General features: G+C 42.6%; 1 protein-coding gene across 6 annotated transcripts; it reads left to right on the plus strand.

Annotated features, from left to right (window-relative positions):
- The first annotated feature begins 40 nt into the window (after nt 1-40).
- Nucleotides 41-10,074, plus strand: prdm2a (PR domain containing 2, with ZNF domain a). Of its 6 annotated transcripts, XM_023263162.3 has the most exons (5): nt 47-154; nt 369-511; nt 2,368-2,433; nt 2,922-7,183; nt 8,048-10,074. In XM_023263162.3, exon 4 carries the CDS (start codon nt 2,991-2,993, stop codon nt 7,149-7,151), a length of 4,161 nt encoding a protein of 1,386 aa, XP_023118930.2. In that variant the 5' UTR covers nt 47-154; nt 369-511; nt 2,368-2,433; nt 2,922-2,990; the 3' UTR covers nt 7,152-7,183; nt 8,048-10,074. The 6 variants fall into 6 exon arrangements, with proteins under 6 accessions (XP_023118779.2, XP_023118930.2, XP_023119072.2 ...); XM_023263011.3 differs by lacking the exon at nt 369-511 and having other exon boundaries at nt 41-154; XM_023263304.3 differs by lacking the exon at nt 369-511 and having other exon boundaries at nt 64-154; nt 2,371-2,433.
- The last annotated feature ends 10,705 nt before the right edge of the window (nt 10,075-20,779 follow it).

Below are 20,779 nucleotides of genomic sequence, written 5' to 3' on the forward strand. Positions count from 1 at the left end.
TGATTGGTCCAATTCTGACATCTACAGTCACCGACCAATCAGAGCGCCGGAACCTTGTTGTTACATTAAGGAAGAAAAAAAAAAACAGCTGTTCATAAGCTGCACAAGAGGAATATTTCAGAGCCGTTGTGCGGCAGTTTGGCTCCAAACTCAAGTACGTATGAAAACTAAAAACTTTAATTTACCGGGCCGTGTTCGTAATGTCGAAGGTTATCTGTTAAACGTAGCTAGGTGCTTAGGAGCTAGCATTGCGGCTAGCAGTACACCGTTAATACAGCTGATTTCTCCCACTTGCTACGTGAAGCCTCGTCACGGGGTCTTCACGGCTGTAGGTAAATAATTTGCGAGCGGGTTTCTTGTATCGGCAGGACCGTGAAATGTGTACATTCGAGAAGCCAGTTGACCTTTCGGTTGGACGAGCTAGCAGCCTCGGTAGCCAAACAGTAATGTGACGACGTGTTGTGTGAGCAGTTAGCAATGGAGCAAGGACGGGGGAGCGTCATCAAACCAGGTGAAGCACACGCACATGAACGCACCCAAGAGCCTCTAATGTTCATAACAAATACATCATTTCTGCTGCAAATTCGTTTTAGAAGCGCTACGTGTCAAATAAGCCTGTTGCAGCACATATGAAGGAAAATTAAGTTTAATATTTTGAAAAAAAATGGCCCAAATAATCCAGTATGTAGGCCTTTGAAAGGTGCTGGATCATGTTTCGCCTCTGCTAACATAATATCCACACAGATTTAGTTGTATTTGTGCAACAGGAATGCAACACCGGATTATTTTTAAAATATCCGAAGCTGTAAAGTCTTTGTTTACATTTCCCCTCCTGTCCACAAGTGCCTGAAAGCTGCGCCAATAATAGAATAATTGTACAGAATGCATTTTTTAAAAAATGTGTACAAGTAAGTAGATTAAAGTAAATGTTGGATTGAGGCTAGTGGTGTGCATGCAGTCATGAGAAGGTGGATTTCAGCTCGATAAATCTGACACACGATGGGCCTGCCATTTTGTCTCACCAAGCAGAAGATGAATGTCAAAATGCATCAATTTCTGCACAACTTTGTTCATTTATTTTCGACAAATTTCCAGCAGTAACTGAACAGGAAAAGATGAAGAGATATGTTTGGTCGTTTCATCCATTTAGGTGGTTTGAGGCAAACATACCGGGGTAAATAAGGTAATCATGGGGTAGATTTTCTGTATTTTGGTGCTTTACTCATTGCAAACAACTAGTATGTACAGAAGCAAACACTTAATGTATATAACATTGAATTAACATTCTAACAAAGTGTGGGTATGTTATCTTATGCAGTGTTTGAGCTTCATAATGTAACCTTGATATCCTTGAGATGCATTTGCATTCCCTAACAAGTTCATAAAAAATAGATCATTTCTGCTACAAATTCATTGTAGAAGCCCTTCGTGTCAAATAAGCCTGTTGCAGCGCATATGAAAGAAAATGTAAGTTGCATATTTTGAGAAAAAATGGCCCAAATAATCCAGTCTGTAGGCCTTTGAAAGGTGCTGGATCATGTTTCGCCTCTGCTAACATAATATCCACATAGATTTATTTGTGCAACAGGAATGCAACACCGGATTATTTTTAAAATATCCGAAGCTGTAAAATCTTTGTTTACATTTCCTCTCCTGCCCACAAGTACCTGAAAGCTGCGCTGATAATAAAATAATTGTGTAGAATACATTTTTAAAAAATATGTACAGATAAATGGATTAAAGTAAATGTTGGATTAAACATATTTTTGAGGCTATTTAGCTCGATTAATCAGACACACGATGGGCCTACCATTTTGTCTCACCAAGTAGAGGATGAATGTCAAAATGCATCAATTTCTGCACAACTTAGTTCATTTATTTTTGACAAATTCCCAGTAGTAACTGAGCAGGAAAAGATGGAGAGATATGTTTGGTCGTCGCCAGGTGTTGAATGTAGTCAGCTTAGCAGGTGGTTTGAGGTAAACATACTGGGGTAAATAAGGTAATCATGGGGCAGATTTTCTGTATTTTGGTGCTTTTACTCACTGCAAACAACTTGTAATTAAAAAAGCAAACACTGAATGTATATAACATTGAATTAACATTGTGACAAAGTGTGGGTATGTTATCTTATGCAGTGTTTGATGCTTCAGAGTGTAACCTTGATATCCTTGAGATGCATTTGCATTCCCTAACAAGGCCCAGTCAGCAGCTAAATGACCATAGAGATAAAGTACCCTGCTCAGCTACTCCCACACCACAGCTCTGATCACTTTGTGGCTCTCATTATTCAGTAGTTTAAGTATCATCCTATGTATTCTAACTGATTAAGAAATGTGTGCTTTTCTTTATTCTCTCTTTTTCCAGCAGAAAGAAAAGTCGGTGTTTTCATCTGCCAATCAAACCATCTCCTCTGCACAGACTATTAAAATGGTGAGATGCTGTGCTAGCTATTCTACATATTATTATAATTTATTGTTGACTAATTGTATTTTCTTTAAATGCCTGGAATATGAGGAATTCCCATTGTTGAATTTGTGTACAACGAAATGACCTACTCCATAATAGCATTGTGACATGATATATAGGGATTTACACACTATCATGAACACTATTATGTACAATATCTACTGTTTTATTCCAGTGCAATTGAAGGACAATATTGTTAGCTATTTTGCTTGTTAGAATTCAAGAATCAAAACACAGTAATTACTACTATTGCTGGTAAAAATGAATGAGTTGCATCCCCAAGTGCTTTGCATAACAACCGATAAAGCAAACAGTAGTTAAAAGTAGTTTAAAATGTGTAAGTGAATAGTCTGCGTAAGTATTCATGATATATTTCCTAAATGGCCCTTTACCTATATTATGTGTCATTATGTGTCAGTTTGCTAAATGTCAGTATTTTCCTCATCTATTAGGTGTGACAGCTGCCAGAGCCCTGTGTGACAGACATCCTTTAGAGAGTGGAATCTAACACCTTACAGAAGATGGAGGAGTCTCCTCATTTGTACATCTCAGAACATGGAGACAGTGAGGATATAGAGGAGGAGGAGGAGGAAGAGGAAGAGGAAGATGAGGACATTTATGAAGAAGAACCAGACTTGAATAAGTTTCCCTACCAAGAACCTCACAAACTTCCCAACCAGGAGAGAAACTGGGACTCCTTTCCCTGCCAGCACTGTGAGAGATGTTTTACCAGCAAACAAGGCTTGGAACGACACGCACACATTCACACTATGGCGAACGATGAGGGGCATGGATGCAAAAGCAATATGAGCAGCATGTCTTTGGGTCAGCTGCAGCAAGAAAAGACAAAGCCTCTGGATTCAGCGGGCTCAGACATGCAGCTTCATAACTCATCCCCCACTAGCCCTAATGCTCCCATTTTGTCGGCTGGAGATCACACTGCAGAGCCACACAAGCCGGGTGTTTTACACGGGCATCATGCTTGCAAGTACTGTGAAAAGGTATTCACAACTCACACCAACAAGCGACGCCATGAGCGCAGGATCCACGAGAACAACCCACAAGTCACACATGTGGAGAAAACCCAAGAGGAAAGTCCTCAGAGAATAGTCAGTGACTCGTCTCAGCAGCAGACGCAGCCTGGTGACAGTACAGCGCTCGTATCTGCTCTGGAGAATGAAAGGGAACACACAGAACAGTACATGCTAGATGTCTCGAGCAATATTTCTGAGAATCTCAGCTTTTACATTGATGGAAAGATAGTGTCAACAAGTACAGTCAGTAACTGTGAAGCCACCGAGGTTCATTCTGGGTCTTCGGCTTTAGTCGGACTGGATGCCCTGATTCTAGACCCCACCCAGATCAGCCAGGTTTTAAACACAGATTCAGCTACAGGCAAAGAAACACCTGGTCAACCACTTGGCAAGAGGAGAACTGCAACACCACCTCTCTTACCACAAATTAAAACTGAACTGGAGTCTGAGGTGGTCGTGTCTTCGTCGTCCTCATCACTTGTATCTTCTTTAATAGAGAACCTACTTCCTCAGAACACAGAGTCTACAGTCGTGCAAAAAGAAAGAACAGTGTTTTTGTCGCCAAAGCTGAAGCAGCTTCTGGAGAAACAGGATGGCCTTAAACCTACACTTGCCCTCATCACAGATGGCCAGAAGCCGTGCTCACCTGTGTCTCTGTCTGTCCTACCTTCTGGAACAGGAAGGTTTAAAAGAAGAACTGGCTCTCCGACAAGCTCTCCACCGCAAAATGAAGAAATGTCAACGACGGATACAGGAGATTTTGATGATGGAAATGTGGGACAAATAGAGATCCAGCAAAGCTCACCTGTGGACCAAACACTGGAGAACAATGACACAACCCCATCTGCTGCGGAGTCGGCAGTGAAACCTGTTCTGACAGAGAGCTGGCCTCCTGTGACCGGTGGTAATTCCTGTAACCAGCAGCCTCTGGATCTCTCAAATACGATCAAAAGAAATGAAGACTTGGCTTTAGCTGATGCCGTGCTGGATTTGAGTTTGCAGAAAAAGAGCTTAGGTGAACCTGAGCCGATGTTAAGTTTTATTTCACAGACGGTTTTGACAGAGGGAGAATCAAATGCGTGCATGTTGGAAAAAGCCTTAATGAAACTTGGAGAACACGGCTTAAGCTTAGGGACTCCTGACACTCCTTTAGTCACTGACTTTACCATAGTTACAGGTTCAGACATCGTGACCCCAGTGGAGCCTGTTGCAGACGGGCTTGTTTATGGACTCACCCTACCTGCCACTTCTCTGACTCCGTCAGCCACTCTTACCCCCGTTGCTTTGCAGCCAGCTTCACCGTGTACTATAGCGTTTGCTTCCCCAACCTCACACACCGTGCTCCCTACCGCTCCTTCATTAATCACAGTTTTGGCGGCCGCACCACCGCCACAAATTTCCAACCCCTCAAACCAACCAATCCAGATATTAGCCCCAAATATATCTCCTGAGCCCCTGGTAATCTGTACAGAAAATGCATTAAATTCTTCAGAGTGTGATTTAGCCACCGCATTTGCCGCTACAAATTCTGCAAACCTCGTCACTCTCTCCCAACCCCTTGACCCGACTCTAAATCTCCCCGGCCACGTGTTTCTCACAGATCAAATTGCTCTCAACCCGCCTATAGTCGAGTCCACTCCTGTGTCAGAAGTGCCGTTCACACCCACTGTGGCTTTAAATGACTCCCTACTCAGCTCGTACAACATCGCCAGCAACACAGTGTTAATAGAGTGTACAATAGCTCTTGAAGCCCCGAGGAGTGTAGTCCCTGCTGCAATTACCCTACAAGAAAATACTGCTGAGTCTCCCGCTCCGACAGAGATGGTTGTTAATCACATAGAACAGCAACAGATTGTATCAGTGCCCAGCCCTCAAACTGCAGACCCCACTATTCTTGTGTCGTCCATCGCAGAATCGGTAACACTTTCCACTACTGCTGCTGTGATACCTGATAGTCCTTCTGTGGCCGAGTCGAATCCTGACCCAGAGCCTGCTGTCAGCACAGAGCAGCCAACCACAAAAGATGAAGAAGATCCTGACAGTTCCGTTCCTGAAATATCATCTAAAACCTCTCCATCTCCTGAGAAAGCTGAAGAGGAGGAACCCTCAAATGACACACCGACTGATGTACAACAGCAGACGTTCACCAAGAATTTCGTCTGCAACGTGTGTGATAAGCTTTTCCATTCGATGAAGGAGCTCGGCCACCACGTAGGTGACCACGCTGATGAATGGCCCTACAAATGTGAGTTCTGCGTGCTGCTCTTCGGCAAACCCTCCGCTCTGCTGGACCATCGATCAAGCCTCCACGGCGTCGGAAAGACTTATGTTTGCAGCGCATGTACAAAAGAATTTGTCTACCTTTGCAATCTGAAACAACATCAGGAAGAATTACATCCCGGTCAGCAGTGCACGTACACAGAGGAGGAAAAGGGAAAACTAAGACCTCAGAACTACAACAACTCAACTAAAGTCAACTCAGATGCTTTGGTTCCTGAAGCTCCGGAGGAACCCAAAAAAGTTGTGAAAAAGGAAGAAGGTGAAGTGGATGTGGCAACTGAAGAACTGTTTACAACGATTAAAATCATGGCTTCAGACGGAGGCAAAGTCAAAGGAGCTGATGTCCGTCTCGGCATTAACCAACATTATCCCAGCTTCAAGCCTCCTCCGTTTCCTTACCATAACAGATCACCTGCTGGTTTGATGGCTTCAGCCACAAACTTCACCACCCACAACATCCCACAGACCTTCAGCACAGCTATCCGGTGCACCAAGTGTGGGAAAAGCTTTGATAACATGCCAGAGCTACACAAGCATATCCTGGCTTGTGCAAACGCCAGTGATAAAAGGCGATACACACCCAGAAAGAATCCTATCCCGCTACGGCACTTTGCAAAAACTCAGAATGGAGTGCTGTCGACTACTAATTCCACTAACGGACTAAATGCTTCAAACAGAGTCAGTCACTCAAACAGGTCCAAACATACTCCAGAACCACCGGTGAAGTTCAAAGTGCTGAACAAAAGGAAGAAAAAGTTGGTCCAAAGGGTGATGCCACAGAGGAACAAATCACATAAAATGTCATCTGCACAGGTGGGCGAGCGACAGGAAATATTCGTGTGCCCACACTGCAGCAGGGAATTCACGATGCGTCGCAGCAGAACCAAGCACATGGCGGTCTGCCCCAAGAAACTGAAAGAGATAAAGAAAAGGAAAGAAGGAGGGATCTCTGTGACAAAGGAGAACGACAGACACTTGCATCGAGGGGTTTCTCACGGTGAGGAGAAACAGCAGTCCTCACCTCCCCATAAAACCAGACTGCAGACGTCTGGCTCTGCAAAGAGGCCCGCCATCCTACCGGTGCAAACCGTCTTTTCCAACAAAAGAAGTAAAATCATCATCAAAGAGAGCACACAGCCAAAACACGAGACGCCCACTCTGAGTGAACTTCCCATTGTTCGCACTTTCAACCCCTCTATGCGGCAGTATAGCAGAGTGCAGCACAGCGTCAAAGGAGTCCCAATAAAAATCACTATAGTGAAGCCTCAACAGACTGCACCACAGAAAGATGAGTTGCCTCCTAGCCAGAGCCGAAACGAAGCAACCGGAACCATTACCAGCAGCTCAGTGCAGAGCGCTTCGGCTTGACGTCGACTCGGAAGCCCATCTAGGATCAGCAGGTAGCTAAAGCACATTTAAGGTGGAGTCTAAGCTTACAAACTAATGAAAATAATTATGCAGAGCAGGAGTGTCAAACTCAGTCTAGTTCAGAGGCCACATTCAGCCCAATTTGATCTCAAGTGGGCTGGACCAGTAAAATCACAGCATAGTACATAATAATGACAACTCCAAATTTTTCCCTTTGTTTTAGTGCAAAAAAAAAATAAATCTGAAAATGTTCACATTTCAGGAAATAAAAAACAGCACACAAAATGTCAAAAGCAAGAAACAAAATGACAAAAAATTAGACAAATGACATAGAACAAAACAGAAAAGAGACACAAAATTAGATTAAAAAAAATTACAAAGCAACAAAAATGAGAAAAAATTATACAGATGACACAAACGAGACAAAAAATGACAAAAACGAGATACAAAATGAAAAAATGGACAAACTACACAAGTGAGACAATAAAAATGACAAATGCGATACACAAAACAACGAATAAAGCAAAACACAAATGACAAAAAAAAACCAAGCAGGACAAAAAGGAAACAAAGCAACAAAAATGAGACAAACGACAAAAATTCAGACGAAAAAGACAAACAAAAGCAAGACAAAAAGCTACAGAAACGAGACACAAAATGACAAAAAAAATTAGCAATCTAGTGTTTTACATTATGATCAAAACAACATGTCATGTTCTAGAAATTATTTTAAATTTACAGTCTTGCAAATTTGGTGATTTCTTATTTCTCTAATTACAGATGGAAAGAACACAAGCAGCTCTCAGTACAACCATGTTGACAAACTATTAACGAAAATATGTCAATGATTGCATCCATAGTTTTCTCAATCTGTGTTTCGTTCTTGCTCTTTTCAGGACTGCTGTACCGAACTCCTTCAGCGATTCTAAAGGGAAAAAACTGGTAATCACACTGTAAACCCAGCGGACTCGTAGGCTGTAACCTACTGTAGAATAAATGACTGAATTCAGGGCAGATAAAACAGACAAACTACGGAAACCACACTGGGTGGATGCGTGTAACTGAGTGTTTGAATGCTTTTGTAGTAGCTTGGAGTTTTGTAGATTCCCTCTTTCGTTTCGTCAAACTTTGTGTCACCGGCTTGGATTTGCACTTGAAGTTAATCTGACTGCTACATGTCACAAATTGGAAAAGGAATTGGGAGGAATTGAGCTGGAAGGCTGCTCTCATTTCCTACTTGGTGGGTTATTTGGAGAGGATGGCAGGTGGCAATCATTTTCAGCATGCATTTGCACTTTTTCTTATCTGTTGTGTGTGGCCTTTTGGTTTCAGCTCTTAGTGCATGCTGTCTGTGTGCTTGTGCTACAGCTACGTTAATTTAGGAAGGATTAAGTTGATGCAGTTAGGCCTTAAACACTGAATCTGATGTTGATCCTTTGATCTGGTAGATCAAGAAACCAATAGAAGTACATGAAGGATGTGTTAAATGTAATAAAATGTAAATGTGGATGATTGTTTCTGAACTCAAGATGACAGAATTACAGAAAAGCAACACACTCTGTAGTGCAGTGGAACGTTGGCCACAAGCTTTCGGTTCAAATTCCTGTGAAGGATTTCAACAATTACTATTAGAGAAGTTTGTTTTAATCATTGGTGTGAATGTAACATTCAGTAGATTTAATGCTACAGCCTTTTCAGATCAAAACAGTGTATTATGTGATGCCCCAGCTGCTACTGTATGTATTTCTATGAGAGTTTTGAGAATAATGATTTTTTTTTTCTGTGCCATCCAATGTATAAGTTCTGACTAAATGTGGCATAAAAGTGGTGGAAAAAAAGAAACATTAGTCAGTGTTTCCCAGATGAAGAATTTATTTTGGTGGCTCAGTCACTTAAATTTAAGCTTCACATTTGGCTCTTCAAAACTTCCTTTAAAAGATTGAAGTTAAATATCATTAAAGCAGTTTACCTTGTAAATGAGAACGCAGCCAAACTACATGATCAATTTTGCATCCTTAAAGGCCACCACAAATGAATTTATGACTTTTGGGAAGCCCTGGAGTTTGATTTATTTGCACCGCAATCCCAAAAAGAAGTACTATGATAAAACTGTGTACAGCTTGAATGCACCGATGCTGCTTTGAAATATGTGTTCTACTTCTAAATGGCGTTGACCAAGCTGAGGCCAGTGCTCGACTTTTCTGCATCTCTCCTAAAATCCTGATATTCTTACAGTAGTCAAGTTTTTAATTTTATTTTGCACATCTCCTGCAAAATGTTTGTCATAAATCTAGTTTTGTGGTGTTTTCCTTCATCAGTGACTAGAAGTAAAAGTCTGTTTAGGTCTTTTCCATCTGTAACATACGACCACGTCATCATTGATTATAATCTGTGTAACAGTTGCCAATGGTTTAATGTGTGAAGCGTGTATATTTAAATTCCCACATGTATGAATCACAAAATAGAAATGGGATCAGTTATGGGTTGATTTTTTTTTCCTGAAAAACCTGTAGTGGCATATGAAATGATTTTATAAGCTACTAGTTTAAAGATCCAGTGCAATACAGGGTAGTTCTTTCATTATGATTGAGTTTTATTAATTTGGTCAAACTAAAACTTGACAATAGTCTGTATGAGAGAGAGAGAAAGACATTGATTTATGGTACATTTATGCCTTTGCAAACTTTGCTGGTTATATTTCTTTCATACAGACAAGACTGCAAAAATGTTGGATGTACAGGACGGTTTGGGAGACTGTTATTTAACTGTGAAAAGTGCTTGTAGCATTTCGAAGTGTAAATTGAGTCATATATATTTATTAATAATTTAAAATCATGTTATCAGTCTTTGAACAATTCCTCTATGATTTGCACTAAAGTTTTTTCAAGCGAGTGTTCAAAATAAATGGAGAATGTGAAAGTTGTATGTGACGTTTGTGTGGAAGTTTCTTTTAGTAAGCGAGTCGAACGAATCGTAATATTGGAAATGATTTGGTGGATTTATTTGGATTCTTTTAAATATCCGTCAAGATGTGCGGCGTGTGCCTACATGACCAGGAGGTGGCACACTTCCCTCACTTTACCCTCTGGAGAGGTGGTTTCAGCTGAGTGAAGGAGGCTCTACAATACCTCCTCATCTCTCCTGCACTCCTACATTCCGTTTGAAAAATCCATTTACAGTGACATGTCTTTTTATGCGGTTTTTTTTTTTTTTTTTAAAGGAATCCTCTCCACCACCTCTACTTCAGCATTTGGAATCTGCTTGCCAAAAATCTTTCACATAAAAATATCTGCAGCTGCCAGCTTGTTACCTGCTCTGAATTATTCTACAAAATAGCTGCTTAAAGTGTTTATATAATATCTGCAACAATTGTGTCATACTTTCCACATTTCATCTTCCTGTGTTACGTATAAACAAGGTTATTCAACTAACAAGACTAAATGTTAGGTTTGTTCAGGAGTGGAATTGTTGTTTACTTAACTTTTAAGGTCTTCAAATGTGAAATTTAATTGCTCTTTTCAAATCTCAGCTGTACATTTTCCCCATTAATGTATTTACATTGATTTCGCTGAACTCTGTAACCCACAAACATTGACTGTAATTCAGTTAACATTCACCAGTTTGTGTAACATCGATTGTTTTGCAGCGTCACGCACTCCGGAGCTGTGATAACATTTTTAAAAGTGACGAGTCAAGCTGTGAGTGACAAAAGCAAAGGAAAGGAAGTGTTTTACCTTGAAAATGTGCACTCGTGTTAGGTGAAAGAGCATTTTAGGGCAGCTCAGCTCACGCAGGGCAGTGCCTTTAACCCTCGTGTCGTCCTGTGGGTCAAAATTAACCTGGTTTAAAGTTTGAAAATGTGGGGGAAAAAAATATATTTTCACAGTGAAACTTCTGATGTCCACATTTTCAACATTTTTGGGAAATCTTTGAACATTTTTGGTGGAAAAAAGAAATGTTAAAAATGTTTCTTAGGAACATTCACAAAAAAATCAACCAAAATCCTGTGAATTTCGCTGGATTTTGGTTGATTTTTATGTGAATGTTCTTCAGGAAAATATTAGAAGTTTTACTGATATATATGGAATCACTTTAGATATTTTTTGGATTTTTTTTGGAAGATTTTTACTAATTTTAAAAAAAATATTTACAAGAATTTTCTTGCCAAATTTGGGGGATTTTTTTTTAAATAAAACTTTTAAGGGAAATTTTTAAGGAATTATTGGAATTTTCTTCCTGAAGGTTTTGCAAATTTTCAGAAATTTAGGGAGTTTTTTTGCTGAATTTTTGTATTTTTTTCAGACAAGGAAACAATATTTTTTTGGTGCCCGTAAATGAGGACAACAGGAGGGTTAAAGAGCAACAGCAGGAGCATCTTTATAAACCAACATGCCAGCTTGACTCCAAAAACCTCATCTGCACAAGCTCAGTTTAGAGGGAAGAAGTAATTAGCAAGATTAGCCATGGGCAATGTTCCCTGTAATTTTTCCTGAGTCTGAGCAAACACACAAACTCCCTGAGCGTCCCTTGGACCACTGTGAGCAACATCAGACGTGTGCACTGTGGTCACACCAGCATCACATCCATTCAAGTTACATGGTTCATTAAAAGAATCAAATTACAGCATTTACATTTCTGTTAAAACACTTTGTCAACAGGAGCCAGTTGAAGGCTGCAGTGATTTTAGTGACACTACAATGTATAAGAGTGAAGTTATTGAATATTTGTCTCTCTTTACTGTTGCAGTGGTTTTGCAAATTGCAGACGGACCCTGTTCACTCCATAGACACCAATGTTATTCCTGTAGCTTGAAAGACAGCTACTTTTGATAAAACTGGGCTTGTAGCACATTGTCTGCCTTGCAACAATGGGAAAGAGGCACCGTTTATGTTTTGACAACCTATATCTAATGAGTTATTGATGCTGGAAGTCCCAATCTGTGAATATCTTTCCAACTTTACTGAACTTGGGGCCACTACCACCTAAGGAGTGATATATTTAATTTTGAAAAAAGCATTTAGCCATACTTAAAGCTTTAAGTGCTTTATTAACACGGAACTAAAAATTTTGTATTGTTTTATTATCACAGGTTCTGTCTGAAAAGAGGTGGCATCATTTTAAACAGTGAACTCAAACTAACAAAATGTAATGACCAACCAGTGAGCAATACTGGATTCTGTAAAAACATAAATAACTTTTTTAAAAATCTAAATCTTATCTTAACACAGTTAATGTATTAACTTATTTATGTGTGTATGCATGTATTTATTGATTTATTTAGTACTGTTAACATATCAGACTTCTGAGTGAATTTTTCTTAAGCTAAGCAAAGGCCATTTATTGATTACATATAGGCTATTAAATGTTTATTAAAAACTAAAAAGCATTTAAAAAAAAACAACTTAGGCATTTATTGAGTCACTAAAATACTGTAGAGTACAGACCACATCAGCATGATTATAAGCATCCTCTGGTAAATGAACAACCAGATACTGATGTCTCTCAGCTGCGTAAATACCATTATATACAGTCTATGGTAAATACGTATGTGAATCGCATCATTGGCTGCAGCAGCCAGTCACCGGTCACTCACTGACTCACACTGAAAAATAGCACAGAATGAATTGTTACGTGTTTATTTTATTTACAATTTAGGTTGGATTTTTTTTTTTTTTGTGCACAGCGCAGATTTTCTGTGCGCGGAGACCGTGTCAGCAGTGCGCAATTGCGCACGCGCACAGCTTAGAGAGAATAGTGGCCGTGGGTGGAGGAAGTAAACACAGAGTGGATGGAGGAAAGCAGGTTCTGTTGGTAGAAATAAAGAGGCACTAAGACAAGTTTGCTTGTAGGTTACGAAGTGACAAGAATCTGACAGAACATTTGTCTGCAAGAGGAATGTGTCTGGGGGATGTCAGCAAGAGCCCAGAGTGAGGAAAAAGTCCAATCAAGCAGCCCTCAGCTGTCTCCACTGGCTGTAGAAGGACAAATCACACTTCTCCTTCAACCACAGATCAACCAATCATCATCCAGATAATGCAGGTCACACTGACCAGGTGCTTATGAATCATTAGACTCAGCTGCAGAAATGTTTGTCCTGAAGACTCTGGAAGTTCCCTCAGTGAGTTTCATCTATCTATCTATATATATATATATATATATATATATATATAAAAAATAAACGCATGCTCTGTGTTGGTTGCTTGATGATAATATGTGATAAAGCATAAACTGAGATTAAAAATGAAAACAAGAAAGTGCTTTAAGTGCCTAAAGCTAACAAACGCATGTTTTTGAAGTGTGTAGCTAATGAAATCTTACTTTCTACCATCATTAAACCTAAGGCAGTTTTCCTTGTAGCCAATGCATACAAGCTTTCAGCTGTTTAGTAAGAAAAATCCAGCTTTCACATTCAGAAACTGCTGGGAAAAAGTCTATTTCTGTTGCTTGAAACACGCACACACACAGGAAACAAATTTTAAAGATGTCAGCACAAAAATGGTTATAGAACATCAGTTGTTTGATAAATGTGGGTAGTGTGTAAGCTCATACATGCTGACAAACTGTGAAGTTTTGGAAAATGTGCTCATTCATTGTTTCAGTCAAGGGTGGCCTTTCAACCTAGCTGAGCTGATCAGCTTAATTTAGCATGAGGAGTGGAAGTAGGGTTGCCACCTGTCCTTTATTTGACAGTTCATTGTTGCGTCCCGTATTGAATCAATACCGGACGCAAATTGTTCCGTATTTTCATAAACGCCCCGTACACTCTTCTGTCACACACTCATCAAAACTGCATAAGGAACAAAATAAAACACAGGAAATACGAAGGGCAGCCAATTTAAACTTCGTAGGACCCACGTAGCGAGGACCCGATGCGAGGTCCAGCAGATCACGCTGCACCCACGTGTTTAAAAATGTTTACACCCGAAACTCCACCACGTCCACAGAAGCAAAAACGTTTGCAAATGTACAGACGTGAGTGGGAAGAGAGGAACCCCTGGCAGTGGGTAAAAGGCAAACTGTGTTCTGTGTTGCTCATGGATTAGCTGAAGTAAGGCAGCATCAGGAGACCAACATGTAAGAAACATGAGAACAGAGAGAACCCAACCAGTAGGTCACAGTTTATCATCCCCCAGTCATCTCCTGAAGTCCATATGGTGAGAGACATCAGTATCTGGTTGTTAATTTACCAGACGATGCTTAGAATCATGCTGATGTGGTCTGTACTCTACAGTATTTTAGTGACTCAATAAATGCCTAAGTTGTTTAGTATTTTTTTTAAATGCTTTTTTTTTTTAAATAAACATTTAACAGCCTATATGTAATCAATAAATGGCCTTTGCCCATCTTAAGAAAAACTCACTCAGAACTCTGTTAACAGTACTAAATAAATCAATAAATACATGCATACACACATAAATAAGTTAATACATTCACTGTGTTAACATAAGATTTAGATGAAAAAAATGTCTGTAGAGAATTTCTTTGTCCAGTATTCTGCATTCAGTTGTTTGTTTTTGTAGACTCCAGTATTATTCACTGGTTGCTCATTACATTTTATTAGGATGATTTCACTGTTTAAAATGATGCCACCTCTTTTCAGACAGAACCTGTGATAATAAAACAGTACAATTTTTTTTAGTTCTGTGTTAATAAAGCACTTAAAGCTTTAAGTATGGCTAAATGCTTTTTTCAAAATTAAATATATCACTCCTTAGGTGGTAGTGGCCCCAAGTTCAGTAAAGTTGGAAAGATATTCACAGATTGGGACTTCCAGCATCAATAACTCATTAGATATAGGTTGTCAAAACATAAACGGTGCCTCTTTCCCATTGTTGCAAGGCAGACAATGTGCTACAAGCCCAGTTTTATCAAAAGTAGCTGTCTTTCAAGCTGCACAAATAACATTGATGTCTATGTGCAGTCGGCTGTGTGACGAATGCACAGGAACTGTCTGCAAAACTGCTGCAACAGCAAAGAGACACAAATATTCAATAACTTCAGTCTTGTACTCTGTAGGTACACAATGTGCTACAAGCCCAGTTTTATCAAGTAGCACATTGTGTACCTTATAATGATGGAAAAGAGGCATCGTTTATGTTTTCACAACATATATCTAATGAGTTATTGATGCTGGAAGTCTGAATCTGTGAATATCTTTCCAACTTTACTGAACTGTGGCCTTGAGGAGCCTTGGTGGGCGTCCTTTATTTTCATTTCTGAAAGGTGGCAACCCTAGTCCCAAGTGAAGAATTAGTCCTACTAACACCTTTAAAGCTGCTGGGTCTGTGCGCTCTCCCGGGGCCTTGGGGGTGGCGGCGGCTGGTCTCTTCTGGGGCGCCCTGGCTGGCCCTGGGGTTTGGGGTGGGTCGGCCCTCCAGTCGCTCCCCTGTCCTTTCCTGCTCTGCTTCCCTCCTCCTCCCTCCTCTCCTGCCTGGCCGCTCGTCCTCGTCCCTCTCCCTCCCCTGGGGGGGCCTGGGGCCCTCCGCTGCCTGGGGACTGGCATGGGGGCCGGGTGGTCTCTCTGGGGGGGGTGGCTCTGGCTCATCTGGGCACAGGCATTGGTACTTGCCTGTGTGCCGCCACTGGAGATTAGTTTCTGCTGGCTGGGGGCTTCTGTCCGGGCCTGGTGCTGTCCTGGGGTGTGGTGGGGTGGGTGGGGTCTCGGTGGTGCTGCGGGGTGGGCGCCCTGCATCCTGGACGTGCCGGCTCCGGGGTGGGCGTGGGGGCTCATGGCCCTTGCTTCCTAGTGGTGCGGCCTGGTCCTCCCTCCAGGGCAGGGTGCTGCATGCGGTTGGCCCGTGGTGGGGCTACGGCGTCTACCGGGGCGCTGGTCCAGCGCTGCGACTTCTGGGGGTTTTGGTGCTGGCTGAGCCGGTCGGGTTCGTGTGGGCCCACCTCGGCCTCTTGCCTCTGGGCTCTGGGGGCCCTCTGCAACAGTACCAGTGGTCTTACTACCTGTCTCCCCCGCTGCTCTGTCCTCATGGGCCGGATCCACACCAGACTGCCTCTTACTGTGCACTTCACATACTTCGCACGTCACTGTATATAGTTACTCTTAGGCACATATAGGGACATGACAGTTAGGGCCCTGAGAGCAGGTGGGGGCGGGAACGATGGGCTCTGTGGTGGGGCGGATGGCAGGGCTCTACGGCCTTGTCTCTTCCCCATCACCCTCTTGCTTGCCTCCCCTGCTCTCTTTGTTTTTAATGCACCACACACACTCACACCTTGGGGGTAGGTCTGGGATGGCTCGGGGAACTTGGGCCAGGGTAGGCTGCAGAGTAGCCATCCTCTGTGGTCCTCTGGCCCGCCCCCTGGACGCCTCGCCCAGCCTCCCCACTTTTAATGCACCACATGACACTCAGGGTTACACTATCACGGTGCAGGGATAATGTCTCCAGTCTGGGATCGGGAGACATATTAATAGGGGGGTAATGGGGGGGTTTCAATAATATGGCCTCACTGGTGGGACCCGGCCCCCTTATGGCTATGGGGTGGCGGGGGTGGACCATCATCCGTGTTGCTGTGGCTGGGGGGTCCCCGGGACCTGGGGGCTGTGGTCGGGGGGGGGGGGGGTTCTCCTGCGTGCCCGACGGGTCCAGGCTGGTGCGATGGCTCTTGGTGGGCTGCGGGGGCTGGATTGGCCGTCCTGGTGGGCGCTGTGGCTGTACTGCGGGCTGGTGGCATGTGGTGGCTCTGTCCTGGTGGGTTGTCAGGGCGCATTGCGGGGAGTGGGGGCCCTGGGTGTACTGCGCTCACCTGGGGCCTGGTGCGGGGGGTATGCGGGGTGCCTCCCTGTTGGCGTCGCCGGGCCCCACCACACTGTCCATTTTTACCCTCTGGACTCACATCGGGTCCCGGCTCCGATTTCCTCTGACCGGCTCCCGGTGGCGGCCTGCCTTGTGATGGGCTGGTTGCCATCCCTTCGGTGGGCCGCTCGGCCCCTGTGTCTGGCTTCCTGGCTGCGTGGGGCCGTTGGCCCCCTCGGGGGAGGGAGAGGGGGGTGGGGTTGGGCGGGTCGGGTGGTGGGGTGGGGGGTTTGGTGGGGGCTGGGGTGGGCGGGGTTGGGGTTTGGGTGGCGGGTGGGTCCTCGTGCCCCGGGCCGCCTGGGTCGGTCTGGGCGCGCTGGGGGTGTCGGTAGCTGCTCCCTCTTGTTCTCCGGGTCAGCGTCGTTCACGGTGGCCCCGGTGGCTCTCTGGGGGCTCTCATTCTCTCTTGCACTAGTATCCTCTTCTGGCCTATTCTATTCTATTCTATACTATCAAGTCATCCACAATTATGGTGCTCAGTACCGTTTGTTTAATTATTTATTTATTGATATTTATTTATTGATATTCTTTTTCTTTTGTGCTGGTTTGGTTTTCTTTTCTTTTTTCAAATTTTTATTTATTTATTTATTTATTTATTTATTTATTTTTTTATTGATGGACAGTTAGTAGTTGGGAATAACACACCACCTTACAATCTTTAATTGCAATAGCACCGCCTGTTAATTTCTATCCCTGTTCATCCTGTTCGTCCTGTTCGTCCTGTCCAGTCTTTGTTTCCCCCACACACCACTGAGGTGTAGCACTGCCCTCCCTGGCTTATAATAGGGAATTCTAATAAAGAAGGTCTGCTTAGCTTTCAGGGAGGGTCGGTGATGGTCACACACATGCACTAAATATTAAAATATTTGGCTGCAAGACTAAAATATGCATCGATCTCATACAATGTTGACTCCCTTTTGTGGAGTTAAAACAATGAGAACAAATGCAGACCAAAAAAAAAAAAAGGAAGTCTGAATCTGTGAATATCTTTCCAACTTTACTGAACTGTGGCCCTGAGGAGCCTTGGTGGGCGTACTTTATTTTCATTTCTGAAAGGTGGCAACCCTAGTCCCAAGTGAAGAATTAGTCCTACTAACACCTTTAAAGGTGACTTATTTACATATTATGCTATCCAATCAGTTTTATTCAATATATTTATATGTTATTTTATATATTATTTTCACTCAATTCCTCAAAAACAAAGGAATTGATGCTGGACTTGATAAGGAAGAAGGCGACACTGTGGAGAGGGTCAGTGACTTTAAATTCCTGGGAGCATACATTTCTCAGGACATTGACTTGGGGCACTAAGACTAATGCCCTTGTGAAATAGGCACAGCAGTGTCTGTACTGTTTAAGCTCATCGAGGAAGCTCAACCTGAACTGCTGTTGTCCTTCTGCAAATGTTCTGTGGAAAGCATCCTCACCCACAACATCTTAGCTTGGTACAGGAGCAGCTCTCAGGCTGACAAGAAGGTTCTGGAAAGAGTCAGGAAGTCAGCACAGAGCGTCATAGGAGCGCAGCTTCACTGTGGTAAGTAAATGTTGTCTGGATGAATAATAAAGAAATCCATAGGAATAGTCTTTTTTAAGCAATTCTTCAGTATTATGAGAAAGCTCTGGCAGCAGCAGCAGCAGCACATAAATCTATGACAATGACATATTGCAATAATTGCCCCGTCCCCTTGTGTCATGGCTGCAGAAAGCACCGTAATATGCAGATATACACAATTCAGCAGCAGGTGAAGCAGGCTGCTTAGGTTTCTGCGTGTTCTGATTTAAAGGCTTGTGGGCTTGTTCTCTCCCGGTGAAGCTTAGATTTTCACTCTTCAGAAGCTTTTAGCGCTTTTGTGACAAATGAACACAACTGGTTTGGATTTCTTTCTCTCTTTTTTTTTTTTTGCTCTGCCATGTTCAACACTCCAACTAATGGGTTTTGCTCAAATTGAACAGAGAAGGTGGAGAGCTTTGTAAGTGAAGTGAGGGAAATCAGAAGCCGGCAGATACTGTGTTTCTTAGGATTCACTGCAGATGTGTATTAAAAGGCATTTAGCTCACCTGATGTCTTTTTTTTAGTAATTAAGATATGAAAGAAATCCAGCTGTAGGAATAAGGAAACAGTCTGCAGGTGTTTTAGGCAGCAGAGCCTGATAGAGGATATTTTTGTTCCGTTGTGCCAGTGTAGCGACTCACCACAGCCCTGAGGTACAGGAGCTCCCAGAGCTCACAAGCTCAGCAATAACTTCAAACCGTGGTGCTGCATTTGTATGCTCCACACAGCTTAGGACGTTAGCCCAGGGCTGTGCTGAATTCTCACAGGAAGTTATGATGAGTAAGTGAGGACACATGATCAGAGATGATTGAAAACAAAAACATCCATCCCAGAAGTCTGAGTGGGAACCTTGGATCTGCCTCTCGTTAATTTCATCATCCTTACTGACAGTTTGAAAGACAATTTTAATTGTGAATTCGAACCAGTTGTGCAGTGAGATTTTTCCTTTCTTTGTTTGCTTCCAGATCTGACCTGTATCCAGTTTGTCAAAAGCCAGACTGACCAGTAGAGTTTGAATGATGCAGCTTGTGATGTGGAGGATGTTTGCATGTGCAGGTGAGCAGTCTGTGAAATGATGACAGGACCTGCCAGAGTGTGATCAGAGTGTTCTGGTGAAGGTGGATGACACAGCAGTGACACAGCATGTTTAATGTGAAAGTTTTTAAAGCAAAAATCACTGAAACATCCCTGTGTTTAATGAGGGCAGGTTACATGCGGTTACATTTGCTGCGATCACACACACTTTGTTCTCACCTCTCCTTGACTAGATTCTTAATCACATTAAGCAAAGTTCAAATATTTGAACATTATAGGCTCACAGATGCTAATAGCACTAATTTGCTGCCTCCGACAACTTATGTAAGGCTGACTTCAAAGCAAAGATAGACGAATGTCTGGCATCATGAAGGTAGCTAACCCCCTGCAAGCAGCACAGAGTGGAAGCAATAAAACCAACAGGATGCACAGATAAAGTGCTTTTGTAGGAGTCGGTTCTTCCCTCTCAGCACGCAGTTTATGCAGGAGCAGAACAGACATGGTAACGAGGACATTAATAAAGGATGCGGATCCATTTTTAATGATCCACTGGCCCCTTTAGTTTGAAACTTATTTTTATGTCCACGGTTGAGTTTTCAGTTTGGAATCCGTGTTTTGCTTTGAGAGGAACTCTTGAATTTTTTTTCTTTCTTTTTTTTTTTTGCCTACACAAGCAAAGTGCTGCATAAAACCTGCATACACCTGCCTGTTTGTGTGAGTGAGACACGAGGAGATGCAGGCTTCTCTGTCTATATTTGGAAGATAATCCTCAAGTAGAGATGAAAGGGGGAAGAAAGAACTTGAGCTTTAGTATTGTAAAGGTATATTGGGTTGGGAGTCAGGTATAAACGCACAAGGTGTCAAAAAAAGCAGCATTGGAGGATGAACACTGAGTAAATATTTGCATTGCATATTCAGCTTCAAGTCTTGTCCAATTTGTCTCCATTGTGCATCTTGTTCATATCCACATTTCTGCATGTCAACTCACCACAGAGGAGTCAGATTGGATCAAAAACAGAAAGCGATATAGCCAGAAACTACATCATGATGTTAGAGCTGGTTGTGCACACACACTCGTCTCTGTTCTCACTTTCGTCAGGGGAGAGAGTCTGTCTTCTCTCTGCAGCAGGCTTCTCCTTCTCGTTGCTCTCCCTCTCCCTCTCCCTGCCTCTCTCCCCCTCTTCCTCTTGCTTTGTTCATGCTGTGTTTGCTGTGCTCTCTGTCTGAAGCAG

This window comes from Amphiprion ocellaris, chromosome 8 (assembly GCF_022539595.1).
Source record: "Amphiprion ocellaris isolate individual 3 ecotype Okinawa chromosome 8, ASM2253959v1, whole genome shotgun sequence".
NCBI classification, from domain to species: Eukaryota; Metazoa; Chordata; class Actinopteri; family Pomacentridae; genus Amphiprion; species Amphiprion ocellaris.